Source organism: Haliotis rufescens, unplaced genomic scaffold (assembly GCF_023055435.1).
Source record: "Haliotis rufescens isolate VD_foot unplaced genomic scaffold, xgHalRufe1.0.p SCAF_5, whole genome shotgun sequence".
Lineage (NCBI taxonomy): Eukaryota > Metazoa > Mollusca > Gastropoda > Lepetellida > Haliotidae > Haliotis > Haliotis rufescens.
In genome coordinates, this window is record NW_025964223.1 from 21,598,560 (window position 1) to 21,621,770 (window position 23,211).

The following is a 23,211-nucleotide window of genomic DNA, read 5'->3' on the forward strand; positions in this document are numbered from 1 at the left end:
TCAGGTGTTTCTACCTACATGCAAGTTCAGTTACCTGTTTGATATGGTTTTGTAGCTCTTTCAAGTGTTTTAGTATAGATACGTTTTTTTCAATCGTCGCCAATAAGCCCATATATATTCGAAAACAGCGACCGAGCCGCTTTCAAATTCAAAATGTGATAAGGGCATTTTGGATTCATTAATCCATTATTATGTATACGTTGTGGTTCCGGGTTCCGGATGTGTTTGTGTGTCAATGAACAACGTTTGGTCTTCTATCGTGATATTAGGTGTGTGGTGAAGTGAAACGGGGTGAAAGATCGCGTTCACGATTATTGCCCTTATATAGCGACGTGCATGCACGTCTGCGTGAGTCCGGACGAATGCCGATTTTATAGTGCTTGCCCACAGAGATATCATGCCGCAGTTTAACATGGATGCCTCACAAAGACACAGAATACTGACTCCGAGCCGACCAGTCCTTGTTCTATCCCCATAACGACAAGCGCCAGGCAGGGTAACAACAAGTACCATCTTTTGGGATGACGCGGCGGGGATCGAACCTCCGACCTTCCGCTCTCCGGGCAGGAGCTCTATCCACAACACCACGAAAGTGGTTGTGATATTTAGATGGATATTACTTAACAACCAGAAGCACCCACTCACCCACCCACTCACTTCTCTGAATATCAAAATTTAAACCTTATGACGACTGGTAACCAATCAATACTGTTCGTAAAACCACACAACCTATATCTGGTTAGTGACACAAGGTCATTCCAGTGACGCTTAAACAAGGGATGGTGCTGACAAGACAAAGATTGTATATCTAAAACTCTCTGCAAATACTTACTAACTTACCTGTAATCAGTGGTCGTGTTACCTGTACTCATCGAACATGCTCAATGTGCAAACAATTACTTAGCTAGGAATGTCAGGTATTTTCCAAGATAACGATGCAATGTTATTTGTCGTGTTTGGAGATTCGTTTGCCAAACTACCGATTTTAAACACATCCATCGCCAGAACACGGCTTTCTCGTACTTTTTACCGTGTGCACGTCCGTCACCACTCACTGCGTAGCACATACTGTAGCAACATGAGCTCCTGATCACAGAGCCGCATCTCAAGGTTAATAGTGACTTCCTTGCCAAACTGGTTTGCAAACTTCATCAATTCATTTAAAGGTGCGATGAGGTGAAATGGGGTTTAACGTCGCGTTCAAGATTATTGCACTTATATAGTGACGTGCATGCACATGTGTGCGTGGTGCGTGTGTGTGTGCGTGTGTGTGTGTGTGTGTGTGTGCGTGCGTGCGTGCGTGCGTGCGTGCGTGCGTGCGTGCGTGCGTGCGTGCGTGCGTGTGTGTGTGTGTGTGTGTGCTTAGACAAATGCCGGTTTTATAGTGCTGACCCACTGAGATACCATGCCGCAGTTTAACATGGATTTCCCATTCAGACACAGTATACTGTATCCATGCCGACCAGGATGGGTAAGATCATGTCTTTTAACGTCTTTTGGATCGAACCACCTGCCTTCGCTCTCCGGGCAGTCGATCTATCCACTAGACTACGAAGGCAGTCAATTCATTTAAAGTGTCTGTTGGGTAGCCCAGTGGAAAAAGTGTTTGCTCGCTACACCAAAGGCCGATGCTGTCTATCAGCACGTATACAAGGCTTGAAGTCTTGAAGTTATATAGACAGTGGGTGTCAGATAGGGGTACAAGCGGTTCCCGATGATATCAGATTGGAAGTATAAACAACTGGCAGATGATATCACTTGCAGGTGCAAATCACCAGACTAAACCCGCGCTAGGATATCGTTCGTCTATGTTAAAGTATGGGAGTAGTCTGTCTCCCACACCCTAGAGAATAGATTAAGAAGGGAAACCAACTCAAGTCTAGAATGATTTAGCAAGTCTAGATTGCCTCAGACCAAAATTTAGCATTGTTCTGGGCTTCATTTGGGTTGTACCTTTCTTTTTGAGGATATACTTTTTTTTAAATTAGATAACTTTATTTCTGGGACTAAATCTTAATCTGGTATGGGGGTAACGATCGTCTTTGCGGCAAGACCGCTTTGCGAAACGTGGCCCTTATTGATAGCTGACAGCGCCATGGTTACAATGTCCCTGACGGCTTAGATCCATGATGTTTATTCGGCTTCAGTTTCGTTTTCTACATCAGGGACATTATTCTGAATATGGCCTCACCGTTGGCCAAGTGGTCTTAGACTCCTCGGATATATGTACAGAGTTGCGTCCGTTAGACTACCGGGATCCGTTGACCGTTTATTCGAATCCCAGATTCGCCGCGATTCTGATGTTTGATCTGTGAGCCTATTGTTTTCGAGTGAGTTAGTAAGTTGGGTTTAACACCGCTTTTAACAGTATTCCAGTTATATCACGGCGTGTCAACTTAATGTGGGAGGAAAGCCCGAAGTGATGCAGGTCTCAGACGTTTACCACTTCGGTGAAACCCACGAGCACGGGTATGGTGCTGACAAACCTAGAAACATTATCGGGGCGAACCGGGATTCGAACCCACAATCATAGGTTTCTGGCGTGCCCAAGGGACGCAACTCTGCACAGCGAATCGCGGCGCCTTAGAAGACTGGGCCACCCGTGCCCCCTTTGTGGGTTTGAAAAACCCCGTCTAAGACCAACATCACTTTGCTGATATACTTCGCCTATACCGGTGATATAAAACTAAATCGACAAACACATTCATAGGCTCCTTTATTAGTTGGTTTATCACAAGAAGAGAAGATTAACGACACCAGTCTATAGAAAACATATATAACCATTTAAGAAAAGGAAGGTATGTTGGTGTTTGTCCGTATCTAGCCTGACCTCTGACCTTCTGTTGCAGGATGTGTTGAGTGCAATGAGTGAGGCACGCCTAGAGGAGGGGGCAAAGCGGAAGGGCCGGCGGTGGTCACTGGACACCATCACACCAAGGTTCAATCTCTGGAAGCGGTCGGGCTCGGTTATCGATGGGGGCCTACTGTCCCACCGCAACTCGATCGCCACGCCCGTCACCATCACTGAGGAGGACAAACCGCCCCCGCCGAGGGGTAGGATGAAGAAGGTCCTCCCTCACGGCGACGTGTACGCTGTGCTAGACCTCGTTGACGGCAGACATATCGTGGTAGGTAGAATAATTATATTTGTTAGACAACAAAAATTAAACACATATTTTTTATACAAATTGTGTGAGTGGCGGTGCTTAGTCCTGCGCCATGACTGTGGAATTTATATTCTTTAAGTATTTTCTTTTACTAAAAGCCTAGGCAAGTCTAGACAACCTAACCAAGTTTAGTTTGCTTGATTCTTCATGAAACAGCAGAAGAGGAAAGGTTCTTTCGAAGATTATTTCATTTTTTTTTATTTAATGACTAAGTGTTAGTCTAGGCGGTGTCATGTGGCAGGACATGCTTACCCATTTCCCGAACACGTGGTGTCATCACTGATTTTTAGTAATAAATTCATTATAATTTTCACCACAATTTTGCCTTTTACGCCCAGTGAAATCTGTTTCGTCGGATAATCGGGACAAGTTATTTTCTGGCGTTGACGTTTTACAATTGTGTATTTATCGAAACACATGAAATTGATATCTCACGCCACTGAAATGACACTTTATGCCCGAACTGCCAGACTGCCTCATTGACACTGGGTTTTTTCAGAAAATGATCGTGAAAATCAGTAAGAAAAAAAAGAACATTTGTCTTTTCTTATCAAATGACGAGTTTGTCACATATCGTGACCTGATAACGTTGACTTTTTCACTCATCGCTGTGCCACTCATGAATATATCATCTTGTCAGGTCATTGGATGAGGTAGGCATGTCATTTGACAAGAATATACAAATATCCTCTCTATATTCTTCATGTTGCAGTGATTTGACATGAACGTGTGAAGAAATAGACGAAATTGATATTTTCACACAACAGATGTACATGACGTCATCCAGTGATGACGTCACTTCATTGAAATGTGACGTAATTGTTTCTACAGAGTAACTGTTGTTATCGCTGTGGTTGCCCATGCTGAGGCTCCTCTTCGTTTCTTGCAAATAACTATATTTATCTCTTCAACTGAATGAAAATATAAATTTTTAAGACATTGAGGAATAATTTATTGCATCATTATTTTATACCTTTATATTCCACGGAAATAACAGGGGCTGTCTCTACAATCTACCATACTAACTGCTTGTTGCTCTCTGTAGTACTTGGTGCCATTACGTCGCTTATGACTATGAGTGCAATAATCTTGAACTTGACCATTTCACTTCAGTGGGCACCAGATTGATGACGTTCGTTGTTGCATAGTGTGATGACGTCATTGCATTGTTTGGTGACGTCATTGTGTCTACATACTGGCGATATCAGTTTTTATTATCTACTTGGTCAAGATACAGGTGGTAAGATACTAAATCCGTACGTGTGTCGGAACTACTTTTCATTCATAAAAAATCACGAGACGTCATTCAATTTTAACTACAAGGCAGATCTGAAGGAATGTCATGAAAGTGAACTTTCTACGTATCTGAGAAAGTCCACTCGTTTCGTAAAAATTGTATCTAATGAGAACGAGTGTAGTATTCTCTATAAAGCCACTCAGTGGAGTTAATGGCTTTATATCCGTGACAGATAAGATTACCTCACTTTCAAGTGTATATCAAATCAGTTTATCAGTTTATCGTCAGTCAGCAGAGATATGGGACGCACTTAGATGAATTATATAATATCACTGCAAAGTACATGAATATGATAAAAGTATGAAACAAGTCTCGTGATAAACGATGCCGCAGAAACTACGACGGCAGTTTACACTGACGATGGTGATATGAAGAGATTGATTAGCTGATTAGTTAAAGATCCACGCCGTTTTTGTGTGTGTTTTCTTTTGTTTTTTTGTTCGGATATGTGATGGAACCCAGTCTCCAAGGATGAAGTTAGTCTGAGGGAACATAATTTCAAAAGATTTTATCATCATTCACCGGAACGGGATTGAAACTATGACGTCACGACTTTTCCCGGACCTTGACCTTTTGCCACTCTGACGTCACATTCTATCATAGAGCAAGTGTCAAGTATTGAGTCACGACCGTCTTGCCAAGTGGTACTTATGACAGCGCGATTTTGCCATCCCTGACAAAACCTTTTTACGATTGTCTACTACTTACGTTGGAAAACACCATGATTCCACACTCGCTATATTATTATGATATGAGCCAGAATGAATTTCATAAAGTTCTGCATTTATGAATGGTGTTTTATATTTAACAACCCGCACGTGTTTGTCACTCTCCAGGATACGAAAATCATGTGTCACTCTGAACTCGATCGGTTACGGAAAGGGGCGAGGTTGGCCGATTGTATCATATCAGCAAGAAGTATGGATTCGTAGACATGTATACTCCACCTTTGCTAGCGACCATTATTTTACGATAGTAAAAGCGGAGCAGTACTTAACTAAAGCTACGATTTCACAGTCCAGGCCCAGTCGTCTTAGGCGTCGCTATTCGCTGTGCAGAGTTGCGTTCTTGGGCACGGCAGAAACCTATGATTGTGGATTCGAATTCTGGTTCGCCGCGATTTTGTGTCTAGATTTGTCAGCACCATACCCGTGCTCGAGGGTTCCACCGAAGTGGTAAACGCCTGAGACCTCCATCACTTCGGGCTTTCCTCCCACATTAACCTGACACGCCGCGATATAACTGGAATACTTTTAAAAGCGGCGTTAAACCCAACTCACTCACTCACAGCTACCCATAACACTGCACCAACTCAATATCATGTGTTACACTTAGTCAGGCGTCTTACCATTTCGCTCTTTGTATATCGACATTAAAGCAGCCTGCTTTACGCATGCACATACATATGTACAGTGTATTAAGCGCTGTATCGTTGGGGGATATTGCAGTGGGAAATGGGAGAGGTGAATAGACAGGTGTACCAAAGGTTAGCAAAGGCCAGCTCTATCCCAGTGAATCCCCTGTAGATCATCGGCGGGTGGAATTGTGTTCAGGTATTTTACTAACGCTTCAATCATTTTGCACGAAGCAGACGTACAATATATAGTTTTGAAAAGTGTAGAAATTAAGTGCGAGAGATGTTTGAAAATGTATCTGTACAATCATCATGACTAGTTTGTGATATTATATATATATTTACATGATATCATTTTCATATTTATAATGTATTCGGTATCTACTTCATAAATTTGATTAATATAGTTTAGTAATACACCCAATATATAAACTATAGTATTTATTTTGAAACAAAACTAATTTGAATATTGTATAAATGTTTGAATGTATTCGAATTTGCCACATTTCAGCATTTTGAGTCCGACGGCTTTCCCCCACTTTAAAAAATTGGTTCTTTTAAATTGAAAATGAGAGCTGTTACGTAATAATAGGAGCATAATGTTAGACGATGCTGGAGTTATCTACCTTTGTTCACTGAACTAAACAGTCGCACTTCTCGAGTGGCAACATGAGAGGACAAACTTATCGTTGTCTTCATCAAGACTGGAAACTCAACCCCATACGTATTTGTCATCCATGACGACATAAAATGTGACCATCTTTTCAAGGGATATCAGTGAGAGCTAAAAACAGACACATTTTGAAATGGCTCTATGCCCCTCATGTTCAAGGTGCCACCTGATTCACCAGGTAATTTTCCAAGAGAAAAACAAAGTTTCTTGTTCATTTTTAAATGTGTTAAATAACAATCGTTTATTTGTCTGAGGAACTTGCTTCTGCTGCTTCAAGTGTCCTTTTTGCCACATCATATTTTATTCTGTTATTTTATAACTATTTTTAGTTACAAGTCCAATAAAAAACTAAAATAAAGAAAAACATATTATGCATAATGGCCACATGTAGTGGCAGAACAAGACTTCAGTTTAATTTGTGCTAAATTGGGAAATATGAAGTCACAGGCCACCAAGATTTGGCACACACACACACACACACACACACACACACACACACACACACACACACATAAAAATTTATATGGATCTGAACCAGCTTGTGCAAGACAAGACTTTTATAAACATTAACCACTTGGCTACCATACATCCTCATAGGTTTCACAAGATATGCGTAATGTTGTCATCTCAATATCCAACATTGTGATATAGACATTTTAGGTATCCGACATTATGACATGGACATTTAGGTGTCCTGCAATTTGATATGGACATTTAGGTGTCCTGCAATTTGAGATGGACATTTTGGTGTCCTGCAATGTGATATGGACATTTAGGTGTCCTGCAATGTGATATGGACATTTTGGGTGTCCTGCAATGTGATATGGACATTTTGGGTGTCCTGCAATATGATATGGACAATTTAGGTGTCCTGCAATGTGATATGGACATTTGAGGTGTCCTGCAATATGATATGGACATTTGAGGTGTCCTGCAATGTGATATGGACATTTTGGGTGTCCTGCATTGTGATATGGACATTTTGGGTGTCCTGCATTGTGATATGGACATTTTAGGTACGGACAATGTGACATTGACATAATATATCATAAGAGTTACATCCCCCAGTAAGTTAGCATGGCCGGTATCCCCTGGACGTATGTTTCAATCCTGGATTCCCCCTTGAACATGTTGAAGTGTCAGCACATTACCCATGTGGCGGGTTCCATGAAGTGGCAAATGTTCACTGCCTGTGTAATCCTGGCTCTTCTCCACGAGAGACTGACATACTGTGATACAGCCGAACTACTTTTCCTGGTGGCGCTAAACCAAACTGTCTCACAGCAATATTATGATTTGTGGGCGAACTCAGCCCATTCATTTTGTTTTCAATTTCTAAATACCGTATTCAACGTAATAAGCGCCCAGGGCGCTCTCAAAATTAGAAATAAGGGGCTCTTATTAGAATATAATTTTGTTGAGAAAAAAACAGAGTTGAAACATCGTAAATTTTGTGATTTATGGTGACAGCCTGAAAAGAAACAAATGAAAAGTCTGTGCGTATTATACACGACAGATATATTTTCCAGAATTTAATTGCCCATAATTAAGGGTGCATATAACACACGAATGCAAATTATACACGAATAAATAAGTGTTCATTGATCAATCGGAAGGGCTGCCAATTGGGATTGTTCACTAGCAAATATATTAGCAAATATTGCCGGGGCGCTTATTACATCGAATACGATACTTTACTTCAAAATATAAGTGGCATTCCTTTTCCTAATTTATAAAAAATATTTTATTAAAACAGTATAAACATATCACCTCTTGGCAGGCCATTTCTCTTGTGATCACAATCACTGTTTCAAGTGTTGATATTTTAATATTAATGGCAACTGAAACCAACATGAAAAATGTTAGAGCAGTGACATCAAAGAGGCATTCATCCCAAATTCCCTTCTACCTTTCTATAATAATAACATCATGTGTTCCATCTCGGCCAATACCGGGTCCATCCCATCTGTTCGGCACCTTTTGCAAAGCAGGATATCCCAACGATTATTTTCCCACCCCAAGAATAAATTGTTTCTTCAGAATGATGGATTTAAAGGTCATCCTGACCTGTCTTTAGCAGGTTACACAAATGTTAAAGTTTACCTGTTACGTTCATGATGTTAAATTGTCTAGCATAATCAGAACGTACTCTCTATAGGTGGGATGGGCACAACGTGATTTATCTGCCAGGTAGTATAAACGGTTTATCACATCTCTTGCTACCATGTCTAGGAGTGCAGTGGTTTATCAGTAGAGAATAAATATATACCGGAACAGCTGCAAGCCATCTTTGTTCTTCTGAAGATCAGCTCGCACTGACATGAGATCCTTTCATGACCCTGTCTGAATTTGTCTGGAATTTTATTCCAAAACTATCATTCATAGTCCTTACATAAATATTGTGGTAATGCTGATTGTTTTAGAGAATATTTTTATTATTATTACTGGTAAATAGAGAGAAATAAAGTGAATTTTTTTGTGTGTTTGAAAGTTTGAAAAGCGAAAAGGATATTCTGACTCAAGGACTCAAGGACCATCGATCGTTTGAAAGATGAGGTATGACAAATGCCCTTTCTGGCAAGAAGAATCTAATAGGGAAAACTTTTAGAAATTGTCATCAAAGTCCGAAACTTGAGAAAATTGTCAGCTATTTGATCTGCTCCGGTAATCATGGTAATTTTGATACTGACATTTCGAAGTGTTCCAGATCTGTAAACTTTTACCCTTTGATTAACCATGACGTGTCGTCCGAGGTGATCTATGAAATTTATTGAACACAAAAACTGAAAATTATACGATACTTCCATGGATGTGTACCAAGGAAACTATATTGATATCTGCTTATAAACATTGATACCTTTCTATAAACATTGATATCTTCTTGTAAACATTGATATCTGCTGATGAACATTTATATCTGCTTATGAACATTTATATCTGCTTATGAACTTATGTCTGCTTATAATCCTTTATATTTGCTCAAAAACATTGATATCTGTTTATAAACATGTCCATGCCATGATTAGCATGTAATTAGCTCCATTAGTGGACAGCCTGGAACATCTGCCCACATGATCACAAACAAACAGTGAAATACCAGGCAACACTCTGGCTGCTATCTCCATGTAATTAGGTCTGAGAATAGCTGGCATATGTGCTGGATCCCGATGCCTGTAACCTTGGACAGGAGGGGAGATGGTGGGGTGAGAGCTCCAATGTCTGCTGCAGCATGTTCCTCTGTTGACTGGAACACTGTCATGTTTGGAACATGTTCCTCTGTTGACCGAAACACTGTCATGTTTGGAACATGTTCCTCTGTTGACCAGAACACTGTCATGTTTGGAACATGTTCCTCTGTTGACCAGAACACTGTCATGTTTGGAACATGTTCCTCTGTTGACCGAAACACTGTCATGTTTGGAACATGTTCCTCTGTTGACCAGAACACTGTCATGTTTGGAACATGTTCCTCTGTTGACCGAAACACTGTCATGTTTGGAACATGTTCCTCTGTTGACCAGAACACTGTCATGTTTGGAACATGTTCCTCTGTTGACCAGAACACTGTCATGTTTGGAACATGTTCCTCTGTTGACTGGAACACTGTCATGTTTGGAACATGTTCCCCTGTTGCCTGGAACACTGTCATGTTTGGAACATGTTCCTCTGTTGACCAGAACACTGTCATGTTTGGAACATGTTCCTCTGTTGACCAGAACACTGTCATGTTTGGAACATGTTCCTCTGTTGACCTGAACACTGTCATGTTTGGAACATGTTCCCCTGTTGCCTGGAACACTGTCATGTTTGGAACATGTTCCTCTGTTGACCAGAACACTGTCATGTTTGGAACATGTTCCCCTGTTGCCTGGAACACTGTCATGTTTGGAACATGTTCCTCTGTTGACCAGAACACTGTCATGTTTGGAACATGTTCCTCTGTTGACTGGAACACTGTCATGGTTGGAACATGTTCCTCTGTTGACCAGAACACTGTCATGTTTGGAACATGTTCCTCTGTTGACCGAAACACTGTCATGTTTGGAACATGTTCCTCTGTTGACCAGAACACTGTCATGTTTGGAACATGTTCCTCTGTTGACTGGAACACTGTCATGTTTGGAACATGTTCCCCTGTTGCCTGGAACACTGTCATGTTTGGAACATGTTCCTCTGTTGACCAGAACACTGTCATGTTTGGAACATGTTCCTCTGTTGACCAGAACACTGTCATGTTTGGAACATGTTCCTCTGTTGACCTGAACACTGTCATGTTTGGAACATGTTCCCCTGTTGCCTGGAACACTGTCATGTTTGGAACATGTTCCTCTGTTGACCAGAACACTGTCATGTTTGGAACATGTTCCTCTGTTGACCGAAACACTGTCATGTTTGGAACATGTTCCTCTGTTGACCAGAACACTGTCATGTTTGGAACATGTTCCTCTGTTGACCAGAACACTGTCATGTTTGGAACATGTTCCCCTGTTGCCTGGAACACTGTCATGTTTGGAACATGTTCCTCTGTTGACCTGAACACTGTCATGTTTGGAACATGTTCCTCTGTTGACCAGAACACTGTCATGTTTGGAACATGTTCCTCTGTTGACCTGAACACTGTCATGTTTGGAACATGTTCCTCTGTTGACTGGAACACTGGGGTATTTGGAACATGTTCCTCTGTTGACCAGAACACTGTCATGTTTGGAACATGTTCCTCTGTTGACCTGAACACTGTCATGTTTGGAACATGTTCCTCTGTTGACCAGAACACTGTCATGTTTGGAACATGTTCCTCTGTTGACCTGAACACTGTCATGTTTGGAACATGTTCCTCTGTTGACTGGAACACTGGGGTATTTGGAACATGTTCCTCTGTTGACCAGAACACTGTCATGTTTGGAACATGTTCCTCTGTTGACCAGAACACTGTCATGTTTGGAACATGTTTCTCTGTTGTCTGGATCACTTCTGAAACAAAGTACAGGTATCGGTGGCCCAGTTGTCTAAGGCACCGGAATTCACTGTGCAGAGTTGCATACCTTGGGCACTATGAGTGTGGGTTCAAATTCTAGGTTTGTCAGCACCATACCCATGCTCATGCGTTTCAACAAAGTGGTAAACATCTGAGACAAGCATCACTTTGGGCTTAACTCCCACATTAAGCTGACACGCCATGACATTACTGGAATAGTGTTCAAAAGCAGTTTTAAAAGCCAACTCACTCACTCCTAAACAGAGTCATGGTGGTGAATGTGTCCAGGTTTTATTTACAGTGGGTGAGTTGGGTCGGGTTTAACGCCGCTTTTAACAGTATTACAGTTATATCACGGTGTGTTAGCTTAATGTGGGAGGAAAGCCCGAAGTGATGCAGGTCTCAGACGTTTACCACTTCGGTGAAACCCACGAGCATGGGTATGGTGCTGACAAACCAAGAAACACAATCAGGCCGAACCGGTATTCGAACCCACAATCATAGGTTTCTGGCGTGCCCAAGGGACGCAACTCTGCACAGCGAATCGCGACGCCTTAGACGACTGGGCCACCTGTGCCCCAGTATTATTTACAATTACTGAGATAAGTGTACATGATAATCACCAAATACATCAAAATATTTTGTGATTGCTGCCAAGTATTTTGCAATAAATCATCAATAACATATGGCTTATTCTATGCTTGGTAAATTTAGTAGTCTTCTTGATACACAGATTTTGTCGAAGTTAGCTCCCTTAGTCTTTCATGAAAAGCCAACATTTCACACACTTTTCAGAGTTCGAAAATCAGTTCCTTGACTGAAGCTGATTTTTTTTTTTCATTTCCCCCTCAACATATAACTTCGAAAACATATCTCTGATCCAACAAAGAGGAAAAAACATGACCTTATAAAATGTGATTCAGGAGTTGAAACTCTTCCACACCCAGAAACTGAGAGACCTAATCAGTACATTATGATGGAGTGCATGGCTGCATCTGTAGACAGCAAGCACCTGTTGAGAGGGGGTTGTCGATGCAGGAGAGGCTCTGGCTACTTAACCTGGATTACCTGGTCTTAGTGGTCAGTGTGGTCAGTAATCCATACCATCTACATGGTAACATCAAAGCTGGACAAGATAGGTTTGAAGGGAGTGATTCAGATGGTGGTGAGAGCTGTGGAACTGCTGGTATTTTTTAAAGGAAAACTGGAAATTGTCTTTAGTGGTGGGTAACTGAAATTATGCTATGTGTTTTGTTCTATAGATATTGATTATGTTCTATTGACTGAATAGCTGGGCTGTGTATTGGCAAAAAAGCTTAATTGCAATATACTGTGATACAGTGAGTATTGGGATATGTATTGCGATCTATTGGGAGCTAAATTGTTTGACAGTGATTGACACTGATTGTACATGCAGATACTATTTTCTACATACTTAAGTAAATATTACTCAGCATATTCAGTAGCTGCCATTTTGTAGTCATGGATACAGGCGAGATAACAATGTGAGGGAAAAATCACTTCCGCATTTTAATTTCGAAGAGAAAACAGCATTAGAAGTTGGCACTAGTCCTGTAGTTCTTGCAAAACTGCCCAACAGTTAAGGTATCATAAGGACTAGTAGAAATTTGCCATTTTTGAGGGTTTTGCTATATGTTATCTTTATAAGGACTAGTGGATGAATTTCAATGTCATCGCACATAATATCAGTCACTGGATCTTATGGTCAGGACCCGATTATTTACATGTCACCTTTATATAGTTGTTAAACAACAAAGTAAACTGAAATTGAATTAATGGAAAGTTACTCAATTCTGTACATGTATAGCAACACACATTGAAGATAAATTTCTTTGCATACACCAGGACATGAGTCCACACTTCTACATTCAGTGGAGGAGGAAACAGGGCTCCCTCATTGTGTCAATCCAACCTCCATCTTATCGAGTCTGTAAGGAGTAGTGAAGTCTGTACGGAGTCGTGAAGTCTGTAAGGAGTAGTAAAGTCCTTAAGGAGTAGTGAAGTCCGTAAGGAGTAGAGAAGTCTGTAAGGAGTAGAGAAGTCTGTAAGGAGTAGTGAAGTCCGTAAGGAGTAGTGAAGTCCGTAAGGAGTAGTGAAGTCTGTGAGAAGTTAAGTCTGTAAGGAGTAGGGAAGACTGTAAGGAGTAGTGAAGTCCTTAAGGAGTAGTGAAGTCTGTACGGAGTCGTGAAGTCTGTAAGGAGTAGTAAAGTCCTTAAGGAGTAGTGAAGTCCGTAAGGAGTAGAGAAGTCTGTAAGGACTTGTAAAGTTTGTAAGGAGTAGAGAAGTCTGGAAGGAGTAGTGAAGTCTTTAAGGAGTAGTGAAGTCCTTAAGGAGTAGTGAAGTCTGTAAGGAGTAGAGAAGTCTGTAAGGAGTAGTGAAGTCTGTCAGGAGTAGTGAAGTCTGTAAGGAGTTGTGAATTCTGTATAGTGAAGTCTGTAAGGAGTAGAGAAGTCTGTAAGGAGTAGTGAAGTCTGTAAGGAGTAGAGAAGTCTGTAAGGAGTAGTGAAGTCCGTTAGGAGTAGTGAAGTCTGTAAGAAGTCGTGAAGTCTGTAAGGAGTAGTGACGTCCGTAAGGAGTAGTGAAGTCTGTAAGGAGTAGTGAAGTCTGTAAGGAGTAGTGAAGTCTGTAAGGAGTAGAGAAGTCTGTAAGGAGTAGTGAAGTCCGTAATGAGTAGTGAAGTCTATGAGAAGTCGTGAAGTCTGTAAGGAGTAGTGACGTCTGTAAGGAGTAGTGAAGTCTTTAAGGAGTAGTGAAGTCTGTAAGGAGTAGTGAAGTCCGTAAGGAGTAGTGAAGTCCGTAAGGAGTAGAGAAGTCTGTAAGGAGTAGTGAAGTCTGTAAGGAGTAGAGAAGTCCGTAAGGAGTAGTGAAGTCCATAAGGAGTAGTGAAGTCTGTAAGGAGTAGTGAAGTCTGTAAGGAGTAGAGAAGTCTGTAAGGAGTAGTGAAGTCTGTAAGGAGTAGAGAAGTCCGTAAGGAGTAGTGATGTCCGTAAGGAGTAGTGAAGTCTGTAAGAAGTCATGAAGTCTGTAAGGAGTAGTGAAGTCTCTAAGGAGTAGTGAAGTCCGTAAGGAGTAGAGAAGTCTGTAAGGAGTAGAGAAGTCCGTAAGGAATAGTGAAGTCCGTAAGGAGTAGTGAAGTCTGTAAGGAGTAGAGAAGTCCATAAGGAGTAGAGAAGTCCATAAGGAGTAGAGAAGTCTGTAAGGAGTAGTGAAGTCTGTAAGGAGTAGTGAAGTCCGTAAGGAGTAGTGAAGTCCTTAAGGAGTAGTGAAGTCCTTAAGGAGTAGTGAAGTCCTTAAGGAGTAGAGAAGTCCATAAGGAGTAGTGAAGTCCTTAAGGAGTAGAGAAGTCCGTAAGGAGTAGTGAAGTCCTTAAGGAGTAGAGAAGTCCGTAAGGAGTAGTGAAGTCCGTAAGGAGTAGTGAAGTCCGTTAGGAGTAGTGAAGTCTGTAAGAAGTCGTGAAGTCTGTAAGGAGTAGTGACGTCCGTAAGGAGTAGTGAAGTCCTTAAGGAGTAGAGAAGTCCGTAAGGAGTAGTGAAGTCCTTAAGGAGTAGAGAAGTCCGTAAGGAGTAGTGAAGTCCGTAAGGAGTAGTGAAGTCCGTTAGGAGTAGTGAAGTCTGTAAGAAGTCGTGAAGTCTGTAAGGAGTAGTGACGTCCGTAAGGAGTAGTGAAGTCCTTAAGGAGTAGAGAAGTCCGTAAGGAGTAGTGAAGTCCTTAAGGAGTAGAGAAGTCCGTAAGGAGTAGTGAAGTCCTTAAGGAGTAGAGAAGTCCTTAAGGAGTAGTGAAGTCCGTAAGGAGTAGTGAAGTCCGTTAGGAGTAGTGAAGTCTGTAAGAAGTCGTGAAGTCTGTAAGGAGTAGTGACGTCCGTAAGGAGTAGTGAAGTCCTTAAGGAGTAGTGAAGTCTGTAAGGAGTAGAGAAGTCTGTAAGGAGTAGTGAAGTCTGTAAGGAGTAGTGAAGTCTGTAAGGAGTTGTGAATTCTGTATAGTGAAGTCTGTAAGGAGTAGACAAGTCTGTAAGGAGTAGTGAAGTCCGTAAGGAGTAGAGAAGTCTGTAAGGAGTAGTGAAGTCCGTTAGGAGTAGTGAAGTTTGTAAGAAGTCGTGAAGTCTGTAAGGAGTAGTGACGTCCATAAGGAGTAGTGAAGTCTGTAAGGAGTAGTGAAGTCTGTAAGGAGTAGTGAAGTCCGTAAGGAGTAGAGAAGTCTGTAAGGAGTAGTGAAGTCCGTAAGGAGTAGTGAAGTCTGTGAGAAGTCGTGAAGTCTGTAAGGAGTAGTGACGTCTGTAAGGAGTAGTGAAGTCTTTAAGGAGTAGTGAAGTCTGTAAGGAGTAGTGAAGTCCGTAAGAAGTAGTGAAGTCCTTAAGGAGTAGAGAAGTCTGTAAGGAGTAGTGAAGTCCGTAAGGAGTAGTGAAGTCTGTAAGGAGTAGAGAAGTCTGTAAGGAGTAGTGAAGTCTGTAAGGAGTAGAGAAGTCCGTAAGGAGTAGTGATGTCCGTAAGGAGTAGTGAAGTCTGTAAGAAGTCATGAAGTCTGTAAGGAGTAGTGAAGTCTCTAAGGAGTAGTGAAGTCCGTAAGGAGTAGAGAAGTCTGTAAGGAGTAGTGAAGTCCGTAAGGAATAGTGAAGTCCGTAAGGAGTAGTGAAGTCTGTAAGGAGTAGAGAAGTCCATAAGGAGTAGAGAAGTCCATAAGGAGTAGAGAAGTCTGTAAGGAGTAGTGAAGTCTGTAAGGAGTAGTGAAGTCCGTAAGGAGTAGTGAAGTCCTTAAGGAGTAGTGAAGTCCTTAAGGAGTAGAGAAGTCCATAAGGAGTAGTGAAGTCCTTAAGGAGTAGAGAAGTCCGTAAGGAGTAGTGAAGTCCTTAAGGAGTAGAGAAGTCCGTAAGGAGTAGTGAAGTCCGTAAGGAGTAGTGAAGTCCGTTAGGAGTAGTGAAGTCTGTAAGAAGTCGTGAAGTCTGTAAGGAGTAGTGACGTCCGTAAGGAGTAGTGAAGTCCTTAAGGAGTAGAGAAGTCCGTAAGGAGTAGTGAAGTCCTTAAGGAGTAGAGAAGTCCGTAAGGAGTAGTGAAGTCTGTAAGGAGTAGTGAAGTCCGTTAGGAGTAGTGAAGTCTGTAAGAAGTCGTGAAGTCTGTAAGGAGTAGTGACGTCCGTAAGGAGTAGTGAAGTCCTTAAGGAGTAGAGAAGTCCGTAAGGAGTAGTGAAGTCCTTAAGGAGTAGAGAAGTCCGTAAGGAGTAGTGAAGTCCTTAAGGAGTAGAGAAGTCCTTAAGGAGTAGTGAAGTCCGTAAGGAGTAGTGAAGTCCGTTAGGAGTAGTGAAGTCTGTAAGAAGTCGTGAAGTCTGTAAGGAGTAGTGACGTCCGTAAGGAGTAGTGAAGTCCTTAAGGAGTAGTGAAGTCTGTAAGGAGTAGAGAAGTCTGTAAGGAGTAGTGAAGTCTGTAAGGAGTAGTGAAGTCTGTAAGGAGTTGTGAATTCTGTATAGTGAAGTCTGTAAGGAGTAGACAAGTCTGTAAGGAGTAGTGAAGTCCGTAAGGAGTAGAGAAGTCTGTAAGGAGTAGTGAAGTCCGTTAGGAGTAGTGAAGTTTGTAAGAAGTCGTGAAGTCTGTAAGGAGTAGTGACGTCCGTAAGGAGTAGTGAAGTCTGAAAGGAGTAGTGAAGTCTGTAAGGAGTAGTGAAGTCCGTAAGGAGTAGAGAAGTCTGTAAGGAGTAGTGAAGTCCGTAAGGAGTAGTGAAGTCTGTGAGAAGTCGTGAAGTCTGTAAGGAGTAGTGACGTCTGTAAGGAGTAGTGAAGTCTTTAAGGAGTAGTGAAGTCTGTAAGGAGTAGTGAAGTCCGTAAGAAGTAGTGAAGTCCTTAAGGAGTAGAGAAGTCCGTAAGGAGTAGTGAAGTCCGTAAGGAGTAGTGAAGTCTGTAAGGAGTAGTGAAGTCTGTAAGGAGTAGTGAAGTCCGTAAGGAGTAGAGAAGTCTGTAAGGAGTAGAGAAGTCCGTAAGGAGTAGTGAAGTCCGTAAGGAGTAGTGAAGTCTGTAAGGAGTAGTGAAGTCCGTAAGGAGTAGTGAAGTCCTTAAGGAGTAGTGAAGTCCTTAAGGAGTAGAGAAGTCCTTAAGGAGTAGAGAAGTCCGTAAGGAGTAGTGAAGTCCGTAAGGAGTAGTGAAGTCCGTTAGGAGTAGTGAAGTCCGTAAGGAGTAGTGAAGTCCTTAAGGAGTAGAGAAGTCCGTAAGGAGTAGTGAAGTCCGTAAGGAGTAATGAAGTCCGTTAGGAGTAGAGAAGTCTGTAAGGAGTAGAGAAGTCCGTAAGAAGTAGTGAAGTCTTTGGTCAGGAAGAATTGTTTGGAGAGCTTTAAACCAGAATTATTTTGAATTTTTCTTTAGTTGTTCCTGAATATTCTTACATGGAATCCTCTGCATAGGTCACAATCATGTGAAGCTAAGCTGGCGACGGAGAGTAGGTGGATGGGTGGCTCCTGAAAGTTTATGAAAAGGTTAAGAAACGTGGCGTGTGCATTGGCTTGCGATGTATGCTCCCCAGGGAGATAAAATATTTACAAAAACTGATGACATGTATGAAGAAGTCCCCCCCTCTGCTATTAATTAACCACATTCTGTGAAACCTAAACATCATCTAACATCAGTTGTCTTGAAAATAGCATCAAAGCTTTTCTTAAAAGTACCTGGGAGGCAAAAAGGCAGCCGTGGATATTGGATGGATCTAAGGATAAGTCTGATTGCAGTTATTTCTGTCACTCACCGGGCCTTTGTTTATCCAAGGTAAGAAAGGAAGTAAATTGCTAACTTTCAACAGACTAAACACTTGTCAGTCCCAACTGATAAACGGTCGATGTGATACGTGTATCATGATTTCAGATTCCCTGGAGAATGTTGTTGAAGCACGTGCTTATCACCTCAGAGTTGTGTGGTACCAGTATTATTCAGATGTGAATTATTTCTTAGCCCAGTGGTTAAAGCCCAGTTCATTCCACATTGCTTAGTCTGAGTTCAAGTCTGTGTGACTGCATGGTGTAAAAAAAACTTGGCGTGGCTTTTCTACTTAGTGGTAATAAGTTATGTGATCATAGTAAAAAACTGATGGCCCAATTGTCCATAGCAATGCAATACACTGAGCAGAGTTGGGGCGGTCGGGTAGCCTAGTGGTTAAAGCGTTCGCTCGTCACGCCGAAGACCCGGGTTCGATTCCCGACATGGGTACAATGTGTGAAGCCCATTTCTGGTGTCCCCCGCTGTGATATTACTGGAATATTGCTAAAAGCGGCGTAAAACCATACTCACTCACTCACCGAGCAGAGTTGTCTCCCTTTGACATGCCAGAATCATATTATCATGGGTTCGAATCCAGATTCGCCTTGACTTTATTCGTCATGTCTCTGGCATGACTGGAAAATGTAAAGCAGCCAGTATAATTTTATGATGATTGTCTCTCTTCTGCTTGCTGTGCTGAGTGTAAGTTCAATTCATTTAAGAAATTACTATGAGACTGGTGTACATTTCTTCCAGAGCTGACGGCATAGGTTTCACATCCCCATAAGCATCAGCCTGCTTCTAATGTGGCTTTCATTCCACCAATTTACTCAAACTAACTATAGGGTGTCTGAGTCGTCTAAGGCGCCACAAGTTGCGTCCCTTGGGCACGCCAGAAACCTATGATTGTGGGTTCGAATCCCGTTTCGGACTGATTGTGTTTGTAGGTTTGTCAGCACCATACCTGTGCTCGTGGGTTTCAACGAAGTGGTAAATGTCTGAGGCCTGCATCAATTCGGGCTTTCCTCCCACATTAAGCTGACATGCTGTGATATAACTGGAATACTGTTAAAAGAAGCATTAAACCCAACTCACTCACTCATACATCTGCTTGGACCTCAATGGGTTGGATGTGTTGTGGACAGTTACCCAGTCTTCTGTTGCAGGGCTGCACTGCTGGGTATGTCATGTAAAAGACTGGGAACATGTTGTAATATGGTGCGATATATTACTTACACATCTCGAAAACACTGTATACATCTTGTATTACATTGCATATGTATATATATATATATGCCATATTCGATGTAATAAGCGCGCAGGGCGCTCTCAAAATAAGAAATAGTGGGCTCTTATTAGAATAAAATTTTGGTGAAAAAAAAAACAGAGTTGAAAGATCGTAAATTTCGTGGTTTATGCTGACAGCCTGAAATGATACAAAAGAAAAGTCTGTGCGTATTATACACAACAGATATATTTTCTAGAATTTAATTGCCCATAATTAAGGGTGCATATAACTCACGAGTGCGTATTGTACACGAATAAATAAGTCTTGTGTACATTGATCAATTAGAAGGGTTGCTAATTGGGATTGTTCACTAGCCAATATATTACCAAATTTCAACGTTGGCGCTTATAAGAGCAGGGCGCTTATTACGTCGAATACGTATCCAACCCGTGAAGATCCACGTGAGGATAGGTCTTCAGCAACCCATGCTTGTCGTAAGAGGCGACAAACGGGATCAGGTGGTCAAGCTCTCTGACTTTATTGATGCATGTCATTGTATCCCAGTTGCCCTGATCAGTGCTCATGGTATCAATCACTGGATTGTCTGGTCCAGACTCGATTATTCCCAGACCACCATCTTATAGCTGGAATATTGCTGAGTGTGGCGTTAAACAACAAATTATGAACGAGTCATACACCCTGACTACGTTGTGAGAAGGTAAAGAAGGTAAATCGCTGAAATGCTTTTGCAATAGTGGTGCAACGATGCAACCTGTATCCCAATGCCGTGTTAAACAACAAACAAAGCACTGGTATACCACATACCGTATTTCCTCTATTAGACGCACGGGCTTCTATTTATTTGGGACAAGCCTTTGACCTGGCGTCAATTAGAGGCTCAGCATCTATTGGAGGCCCGGCTTCTATTAATACCCCCATTTCACTATGACCACAAATTAAGGTCCCAAAAAGGGATCAGTAATTGTATCAATTGATCAACCCAGCATCTATTAGAGACCTGGCTTCTATATTTTGCACTGAACAATTGACCCGGCTTCTCCTAGAGGCCCGGCGTCTAATAGAGGAAATACGGTACACTGATTTATACACAAACATCCACCAAGCAAACAGTGTACATTTATACAAGTATGCACTATGTCACATGTACCTACACACCAATTATACACAATTAGAACACAAAGTATGTACGCAGTATGCAGTAGGTGTACCACAATATTTATGCCCCCGTGAAGATCCTGGTTAGAATTGGTCTTCAGCAACCCATGCTTGTCATAAGAGGCGACTAACGGGATCAGGTAGTCAGGCAGTCAGACTCAGTGACTTGGTTGATACGTGTCATCATATCCCAATTGCATAGATCGATTCTCATGATGTTAATACCTGGATTGTCTGGTCTCGATTATTTACAGAGTGTCGTCATATAGCTGCAATATTGCCGAGTGCAGTGTTAACCAACAAACAAACAAACACAGTGCAGTGTTTACCAGCAGTGGAGACAGAGAAAACAGTACTCCCCATGCACAACTAAGGAACACGATAAGAACAAAGTTGTTAACGTTCAGGAATGTCAGACTTTTTGTCAGGATTCCGGTTCCTGGCTCACACCGCGGTATGTGGTCTGTCGTGTTGATAGTCACATTTGAGACAAAAAGGAAATGTTGGTTCAGATGACTTGGCCAGAAAAATGAGTTAGTATTGTATTTATTGACAATCATAGAGAAATTATCAAAATACATCATTGGTCTAAGAATTTTCTGATAAATAGTTATTCCCCAGCAGAGGTGGTCCAGGGCCCACTTGCACAAAGTGATCTTAGCGCTAAGATGATTGTTACTCCCATATTTTAACATAGGCTAACGATAGTCTTAGCACTAAGATCGCTTTGTGCAAGTGGACCCAGGTAGTTAGGTGAGTTCATCTCCTCAGAATTTGCATGTAAGAAACTCGAGAAAATTGGCAACTGATTTCTGGACAATTCAGACAGTTCGTCACAACTTGCTGGCCTTTTTAGGTATTTGTTGAGTGAAAATGATAAAATTTGGTTCCATGGATCTGATCCTCTGGGCTGAGTTGTCATTTTGCCCTAAGCAGATTGTGAAATGAATGTTCAAAGTACTCGTGCTGCACATAATGTTTACAAGTGTCCAGTAATTTTACTGATTGAGAATTGTTATACATTCAATTTGTATGATATACATTTGCTGTGATATTCTGTATGTCTGCTGTGGTCTGTCTGCACCACACATAACTGTGAGATGGGAGACAGTGTTACACTCATGATGCTGCTGGTATGTGATTTTCCTCATATTCTGAATGACCCATGAAGATCCAGGGTAGAATAGGTCTTCAGCAACCATGCTTGCTGTAAAAGGCGACTATGCTTGTCGTAAGAGGCAACTAACGGGATCGGGTGGTCAGGCTCGCTGACTTGGCTCATGATGTCAATCACTGGATTGTCTGGTCCAGACTGGATTATTTACAGACCGCCATCATATAGCTGGAATATTGCTGAGTGCAGCGTTAAACAACAAACCAACCAAACCAAATCATATTCTGAATACAGGGGCAATGGAGTAGCCTAATGGTTAAAGCGTTCACTCATCATGCCGAAAACCCGGGTTCGATTCCCCCATGGGTGCAATGTATGAAGCCCATTTCTGGTGTCCCCAGCCATGATATTGCTGGAATATTGCTAATAGCGGTATAAAACAAATGGTCTTACACAAAAGACTGTTTCATCTCCCAGCTCCATGTCCACAACCCCTGTCAGGGATAGGTGGAAGTTTGACCTAATTACCACAGACCTACATCCTGCGTGTACGAGTAAACAAGCACATCAGTGTATGTAGGTATCCTAATCCCACTACAACAATACATTTGACCCTATTACAATGACACGAATCCTTTGATGAGGGGAGCTCCAGTGTATTGGGCACATTGTGGTCGTGTCCACACACACTGACAGAGGTGTGCTAAGTCCCACAACGACAAAGGTGGAACCTGATCAGACTGCTGTTTGTTTAGATGTAGACTATATTACATCTGCTGGTGTTTGCATTGGCATCTTGAACAACATCTTCCACGTACATTACATGTAGAACATCGCATAAAGGAGGAAGCGTTGTTATTGTGCTCAGAGTGCAGATGACGTTTTGGAAGTAGCATGACGTCTTTTTTTCCTATTTTTTTCCCAGGGTCAGTGGGTGAAATAATAACATTTTAGATTTAGATTTTATCAATGATTTTTAAAATAATTGTCAGGTGAAATTAAGAGGAAAAAATGTTTTTGGGAGGGAAAAGTCAAAGGGTTCTTTCCATTTTTATCTGATTTTTTTCATAACTGAAATATGTTCAATTTAATTTGGTTGAGGGGATTTATTCCAGATTTCCTAAATCAGTGATTCTGTAAATAATGAAGCATTAATTATTGTCTGAGTCTCTTGGTTTTATTTAACAATAACGTCATGTCCTAACCCTAGTGTATTCAAAAGGAGAAATCTGGGACACTTTAATATAGTGCTTTTTAATTTCCATTTACTGTAAACCACATACACACAGTCCTTCTTGAAGTGTCAGTCTTTTCTTGATCATCAACCGCCAGATATGGAAACAGCCGACTAAAATGAGCAATCATGTAACTATCAATCCCTAAAATATCTATGCCATCACATACCAACACATCCTGAGAATAACAATATTTGGTAAATATTCATTTTTCATACCACCTTTGTTTATATTATTTTGTAACA

General features: G+C 41.5%; 1 protein-coding gene across 8 annotated transcripts in view; it reads left to right on the plus strand.

Moving 5' to 3' along the window:
- The window catches only part of LOC124112017 (rho GTPase-activating protein 20-like), a 276,303-nt gene that overhangs the window by 53,801 nt on the left and 199,291 nt on the right, over positions 1-23,211 (plus strand). For 7 of the 8 annotated variants that reach the window (XM_048384210.1, XM_048384211.1, XM_048384209.1 and 4 more), the window contains exon 2: positions 2,850-3,128. In XM_048384210.1, the coding sequence (XP_048240167.1) occupies positions 2,865-3,128 (264 nt within the window). In that variant the 5' untranslated portion in view covers positions 2,850-2,864. Of the gene's footprint in view, positions 1-2,849; positions 3,129-6,609; positions 6,670-23,211 lie in introns of those variants that run through there. The other variant, XM_046471991.2, reaches the window with a different exon arrangement.